This window comes from Protobothrops mucrosquamatus, unplaced genomic scaffold (assembly GCF_001527695.2).
Source record: "Protobothrops mucrosquamatus isolate PMUCROS unplaced genomic scaffold, P.Mucros_1.0 scaffold4811, whole genome shotgun sequence".
Lineage (NCBI taxonomy): Eukaryota > Metazoa > Chordata > Lepidosauria > Squamata > Viperidae > Protobothrops > Protobothrops mucrosquamatus.
This window is the reverse complement of record NW_015390701.1, coordinates 54,975-62,006: the sequence shown is the minus strand read 5'-3', so window position 1 is coordinate 62,006 and position 7,032 is coordinate 54,975. Positions and strand designations below refer to the sequence as shown.

General features: G+C 46.8%; 1 protein-coding gene across 1 annotated transcript in view; it reads left to right on the top strand.

Annotated features, from left to right (window-relative positions):
• The window catches only part of GON4L (gon-4 like), a 28,726-nt gene that overhangs the window by 8,883 nt on the left and 12,811 nt on the right, over positions 1–7,032 (top strand). The window contains exons 10-19 of the mRNA XM_029286750.1: positions 327–431; positions 1,471–1,511; positions 1,626–1,729; positions 3,186–3,384; positions 3,560–3,646; positions 4,398–4,569; positions 4,960–5,104; positions 5,503–5,653; positions 5,969–6,085; positions 6,987–7,032. The exon at positions 6,987–7,032 is cut by the window's right edge and continues 1,553 nt beyond it. Of these exons, the coding sequence (XP_029142583.1) occupies positions 327–431; positions 1,471–1,511; positions 1,626–1,729; positions 3,186–3,384; positions 3,560–3,646; positions 4,398–4,569; positions 4,960–5,104; positions 5,503–5,653; positions 5,969–6,085; positions 6,987–7,032 (1,167 nt within the window). The remainder of the gene's footprint in view (positions 1–326; positions 432–1,470; positions 1,512–1,625; positions 1,730–3,185; positions 3,385–3,559; positions 3,647–4,397; positions 4,570–4,959; positions 5,105–5,502; positions 5,654–5,968; positions 6,086–6,986) is intronic.

Genomic DNA, 7,032 nt, shown 5'->3' with positions numbered 1-7,032 from the left:
GCCTTCCGCACGCGCTCCAAGCGGCCGCTGAAGGACGTGCCTCTCGGTCAGTTGGAGGCCGAGCTTCGCGCTCCGGACATCACGCCGGACATGTACGACCCCAACACAGCAGACGACGAGGAGTGGAAGAGGTGGCTGGGCGGCTTGATGAACGCCGACGTGGAAAACGAAGGCAAGGAGGGTTGTCTGAATTCGACTTTGGGTTTGGAAAGAGGTCTCCAACCTAGGGTCCACAGCCTGATAGCGGGCCGTGGCTTGTTGGTCGTTTTGCGAAGCATCGTCACGAGGAATCCTCTCGTGACGATAGACCCCTTTTTCTCTTCCAGATGAAGCCGATGATGACGATGATGACCCCGAATACAATTTCTTGGAAGATCTGGACGAACCGGACACGGAAGACTTCAGGAATGACCGTGCCGTCAGGATCACAAGTACGTCCCGCTTTTTCTACAGGTTGTAGAAAATGAATAGAATAGAATAGAATAGAATAGAATATGAAATAATAGAATAGAATAAGGAATAGTAAGGAATAGAATAGAATAGAACAGAATATGGAATAATAGAATAGAATATAGAATAGAAGAATAGAATAGAATAGAATAGAATAGAATAGAATAGAATAGAATATGAAATAGAATAGAATAGAATATGAAATAGAATATGAAATAGAATAGAATTAGATTAGAATAGAATAGAATATGAAATAGAATAGAATTAGATTAGAATAGAATAGAATATGAAATAGATTAGAATAGAATAGAATAGAATATGAAATAGAATAGAATAGAATATGAAATAGAATATGAAATAGAATAGAATTAGATTAGAATAGAACAGAATATGAAATAGAATAGAATTAGATTAGAATAGAATAGAATATGAAATAGATTAGAATAGAATAGAATAGAATATGAAATAGAATAGAATAGAATAATAGAATAGTTGGAAGGGACCTTGGAGGTCATCTAGTCCAACCCCCTGCTCAAGTAGGAAATCCTATCCCAATTCTGACCAATGGTTGTTCAGCCTCTTCTTAAAAACCTCCAGTGATGGAGCACCCACAACTTCTGGAGGCAGGTGGTTCCACTGATTAATTGTTCTCACTGTCAGGAAATTCCTCCTTAGTTCTAGGTTGCTTCTCTCCTTGCTTAGTTTCCGTCCGTTGCTTCTTGTCCTGACCTCAGGCGCTTTGGAGAAGAGGTGGACCCCCTTCTTCTTTGGGGCAGCCCCTGAAGGCTAGCCCGTTGCCAAGCACCTAATACAGGATCATGGGACTGGGCGGGGGGGGGGCGCGTGCAGTTGTAACTTTGAGGACAGGATCATAAAACGCCCGTTTCTAAAGCCGTCAAAACTTCAAAAAGTCTTTCAGCAACTTTTAAGGTGTTTTTAAGGCCGAGAAGCCAGAAGATCGGGGATTTGACCGACTCACTCTCTCTCTCTCTCTGTGTGTGTGTGTTTTGTGCCCTGCAGAAAAAGAAGTCAACGAGCTGATGGAGGAACTGTTTGAAACGGTGAGTCTTCCTGGCTCTCCTTTGGAAGGAATCCAGGCAGGTTGCTAGTCCTCAAGGAACCTTCCCTTGAGTTTACAAGAGGCCCGCTGGTAATCTCCATGATCCAAAACTCAGTTTCAGGATGAAATCGGCTTCCCCAACATAGAGGACGACGGACAGGAGGACGAAGATGGCGCCGCTGAGGCCCGGCCCAATTTTAATACCCCCCAGGTGCTCAGGTAAGGACAGCCTTACCTGCCTCACCTCTTCCTGTGTTTGCGATTGTCTGAACAGACGTGTTTCCTTCAAACAGGCTGAGGTGGGACTAGAACTCCTTTTAGGGAAGGCAAAATTTCTCTTTTTCTTCCACGCTTCCAGAGGAAAAAACTTACAGGTTTTGGATTTACATCCACCGTTAGGAGCAGAATTTCCGTCGCTAAGCAAGGCGTTTTTTTTTAAGCGAGTCGCTCCCAATTTTAGGAAGAGGAATATTCCTTATTGGCCAAGTGTGTGACTGGACACACAAGGAATTTGACTTCTGTTGCATGAGCCTCTCGGTGTACATACGACCTTTCCTCCCCGGGTTTTGAAGCGAATCTGTACAGTTGTTAAACGAATCACACTGTCGTTAAGCGAATCCGGCTTCCTCTTTGCCGGAAGCCGGGTGGGGAGGTCGGGAATGGCGGTCACATGGCCCTGGGACACGGCCACCGTCGTAAATACATGGCAGTTGAATTCTGATCAGGGAACTATGGGGATCGTATTTCGAGAACCGGTTATAAGTTACTTTTTTTCATTGCCTTTGAATGGTCCCAAACGAATGTTGTACGTTGAGGACTAACTAATTCAATAATTCAGGAAAATAATAATAATAATACAAGACTATCCGTTATTCAGTACCTGTAATTCAATAATTCAGGATAATAATAATAATACTACCTGTTATTCAATGCCTGTAATTTAGTGATTCAGGAAAATAATAATAATAATAATATTATTCAGCACCTGTAATTCAATAATTCAGGAAAATAATAACAATACAGGACTATCTTGTTATTCAGTACCTGTAATTCAATAATTCAGAATAATAATACAGGACTATCCATTATTCAGTGCCTGTAATTCAATAATTAGATAATAATAATAATAATAATAATAATAATAATAATAATAATAATAATAATAATATAGACTATCTGTTATTCAGTGCCTGTCATTCAGCGATTCAGGAAAATATGAATAACACAGGATTATCTGTCATTCAGTACCTGTCATTCAATGCTATGTATCTTTCAGCAGTTGCCAGTCCTGCTCAAGCCGGTTGCTTCACGTGCAGGTGGGCACCCAAAGGCCTTCCACATGTCATGGAAGTTCAACTCCCAGAAGGCCTTGCTACTAGCGAGGCATGCTGGGAGTTGAAGTTCGTTGGTTTGCCCCGGCTTTGTGCTGCGATCGATTGGAGCCTGTTGGAGGGCTGGGGGCCTCCTTATCTGTGGGGCAGGGGGCCCGGAAGGAACGGCCACCCTGTTTGGGAAGGGAGGTAGAGAAAAAACGGCTGGGCCTCGCCACCCCTTCCAGACCGAGCAGTACTGGAAGCGGGCGGCAAGATCACCTCTGCCTAGCTACAGCCGGGGAGCCGGGTGCAAATGGAGGCAGGCGTCCCCCGAACCCACACCCTAATCCCTCTTGGGGCAGGTTCGAGGAGCCCCTGGCCAACTTGCTGAACGAGCAGCACCGGACGGTGAAGGAACAGCTGGAGCAGCTGCGGGTGAAGAAGTCCACCGTCAAGCTGCCCCAGGAGATGGAGCGGTCCAAGCTGCGGAGCGAGAAGGCGGCCCAGAGCCTGGCGCTGGACCCCGGGCAGAGGAAGAGGCTGCAGCAGCAGATGCAACAGGTCTCTCCGGGGCCGGTTCCCCTTTTGGGGGTGCCCTTCCTGGGCCCCAGGGATTCTCCCCATTCCCTAGGACGCCCCTCAGCCTAGCCCTCTCCAAGCCGGGCAGGTGGTTTTGGGAATGTGGGGTGGGCTGGGGCTAGGCTGACCGCTAACCTTGTCTCCCCAACCGTTGCAGCACGTCCAGCTTCTGACCCAGGTTCACCTTCTCTCCAGTTGCAACCCCAGCCTGAGCTCCGAGGCCAGCACTGCCCGGCTCTTCCTGGTAATTCCGGACTCTTGAGCGTGCATGTGCTTTAAACGGGCTGCTCCCTCTCCTCTTTTGTCCTTTTCCTCCTCCATCTCTTCCTGTCTCCTTGTCTTCTCCACCTTCTCCTCTTCCTCTATCTCCAACGCCTTTGCCTCCTCCTCTATCTCCTCCTTCTCCTCTGTCTTCTTCTCCTTGTCCTCCATCCTCTTCTTCTCCACCTTCCTCTCCTTCTTGTCTGTCTTCCCCTCCGTCTGCTTCTCCTCTTCTTCTTCTCCTCCTTCTCCACCTGATCCTCCTCCTCCTCCATCTTCTCCTCCATCTTCCCCTTTTGCATCCCCATCTCCTTTTTCTCCTCTATCCTCTCCTCCATCTTCTCTTCCTTCTCCTCCTCCATCTCCTCCTTCTCCTCCTCCTCCTCCTCATCTTTCTTCTCCTTCTCTGTCTCCTCCTCTCCCCATCTTCTCTTCTTCCTGGTCTACCTTCTCCTCTTTCCTCTGCTCCTCTTTCATCTTCTCCTTCTTATCCTGTCTTCTCTTTCTCCTCATCTACCTTCTCTTTGTCCTTCTTCATCTTCTCTTCTTTTTCCTTGTTTATCATCTCCTCCTCCTCCTCCTCCTCATCATCATCTTCAGACTGAAGTCCAGACTGGAGCAAAACGGAGGAAGGAATCCAGAGGGGAATATCTGCCTCGCTTGATCCCTCTCCACTCTCTCCCGGATCCTGCGGCCTGATTGTCAGCTCGTTTCTCTCTTTCCATCCCCCCCAGACCGAGTTGGAGAGCTTTGCCCAGAACTCCCTGCTCCTCAGTCAGCCTTCCAGCCCCGGATTCCAGACCTCTTTCCAGCCTTTCAACTTGAAGGAATCTCTGCAGCTGATCAAGGACTTCCACGCTCACGTCAAGGTCGAGTGGAGCCCTCGCAAAGCCGTGAAAAAGAACAGTTGAGTTTGTCCGCCTCTTAAATTTCAAATAAGATACTGGGGGGCTAAGGAAGGAACGTGGCTCCTACATGGAGCCAGGCTGTTTTAAAAGCCATGGCAAACATCTCCAGGGAAGGAATNTTCTTCTTCTTCTTCTTCTTCTTCTTCTTCTTCTTCTTCTTCTTCTTCTTCTTCTTCTTCTTCTTCTTCTTCTTCTTCTTCTTCTTCTTCTTCTTCTTCTTCTTCTTCTTCTTCTTCTTCTTCTTCCTCTTCCTCTTCCTCTTCCTCTTCCTCTTCCTCTTCCTCTTCCTCCTCCTCCTCCTCCTCCTCCTCCTCCTCCTCCTCCTCCTCTTCTTTCTTCTTTCTTCTTTCTTCTTTCTTCTTTCTTCCTCGCCTGTCCATCTTTTTAGTGAACAATTTTGCTTGCTTGCCCAAGCAAGTGGCCTGGATCCTAGCCACCCGGAGAGTTTTCCTGTACCCAGAACTGCTGCCCACCTGCTCCTTCAAGGCCAAAACACCCCGGGATAAGATTGTGTTCACCAAAGGGGAAGATAAGTACGTACATCTGCCTCACACAGCGATGGAAATTTTGGGTCCTTGATCGGGGTTTACTTGTCAAGGCGTTCCGTTCTAGCCAGCATCATCACTAGCCCTGATTAACTTAACAATTGCAGTGATTTGCTTAGTTTAATGAAGAGAAGGACTAGGGGTGACATGACAGCAGTGTTCCAGTATTTGAGGGGCTGCCACAAAGAAGAAGGAGTCAAGTAAAATGAGGACCCAGATTGTTGGGGGTTAATACACTGACTCTGTAAACCGTTTAGAGAGGGCTGTAAAGCACCACGAAGCAGTATATAAGTATTATTGCTCTTGCTGTTTTTCCCTATGTTCCTCCCGTCCCAGCCCTCGTCCTTCCCAGTCCTTCCTGACTAGTTTGCCTCTTCCTGTTCCAGCTTGTTAGCGCTGGGCTTGAAGCACTTTGAAGGCACCGACTTCCCCAAACCCCTCATCAGTAAGTACCTCCTTACCACCAAGACGGCCCACCAGCTGACGGGACGGATCAAGAACCGTAACATGAACCGCGTCCCCGACAACATCATCCGAGTAAGTTCCCGTGAAAACCGTCTTGTCCAGGATGAAACTTGGGCAGCTGCCTGCCTCTGCATTTCAACTTGCCTTTAGAGGAAGGGGATGGGTGGGTGGGTGGCTGGGGAGGTGTTACTTCCACGTGGGTTAAATTGGAAAAACGAAACTTCTTCGATTCAGCTGAGGACTGGGGGATCCCGAAACCTTTTCAAGGACACCAGAAGAGGTGCGGATTGGAAGCAGACGGTTCCCATAACAAAGCGAACGTGTAAGATCAGAAATCTGCTCGATCCGTCTCTTACCCGTCGTTCCTGATCTGCCCTTGATTTTCAGTACTACAGAACTACGAAGCAGCTTCCGGTTTTGTCCCGGCTTTGCGGGGAAGTTCAACCTGGAGATTGGAAACCGCCCGCAGAACAGGAAGAGCATCGCTTGCCGTTCTGGTTAAAGGTAAATTCTGGTGGGTGGGTGGGTGGGTGGGTGGGTAGGGGGTCACATGAGAAGGCTTTGCTTGACAACTGGGTTGCATCATCACAACGTATTTCCCTGCTCCAGTTACCGTCATAAATCAAGGGCTACCTGAATTGTCAGGTGGGCAATCAAAGCTCCTTTAAGGACATCTCTGTAATTGCGGCTTCCTTGGCCTCCTTTTTTTGTTTTTTGTTCAAAGTATATTTCTTTTATTATGTCACGAAAAGTCCCAATGCAAAACGGGAAAATAAAGCGAAACAAAAAAAAAAACAACATCCAGCACTAACAACAGATAGGATAGGATAGGATAGGATAGAGGAGAAAAAGGACAGAATAGAATAAAGAAGAGAAGAGAAGAGAGAAAGGACAGAACAGGATAGGATAGGACAGGATAGGATAGGATAGTAACCTTTATTGTCATTTTTTTTACTGTGGGCACAACGGCACACATCAAAAATGAAGTTTAGTTGCCCACTCTGAAAGTGAAACAGTTACATGACACACACCTAAGCATACTACATACAACATATGTGTAGAGACCCAGCTCCCTACATATACATAACAAATAAATATTAAATACTGTCCATCTTGAATACATAACGGAAGGAGGAAGCTTGAGAGTTCACAAGGTTAATGCTGTATGGAATGAAACTCTGGCTGAATTACTGTCCAAACAATTAGTGTCCAAAAAAAAGACGAGAGAAAGAGGATCCAGATACCAAATAAAATTTAACTTTTGAACATATAGAATCCACCCTGGCTGGACGTTGAAAAACACACAGACACAAAAAAGGGCTTTCTCAGGTGTGGGGCTTGGAAGTTCACTCACACGCCACACAAACCCCATTTTTTATTTCCTTCTCTCCTTTTCTTTGTCTAGGCCAGCCTGCCCTCCATCCAAGAGGCCACAGAGCAGCAGCGTGCTA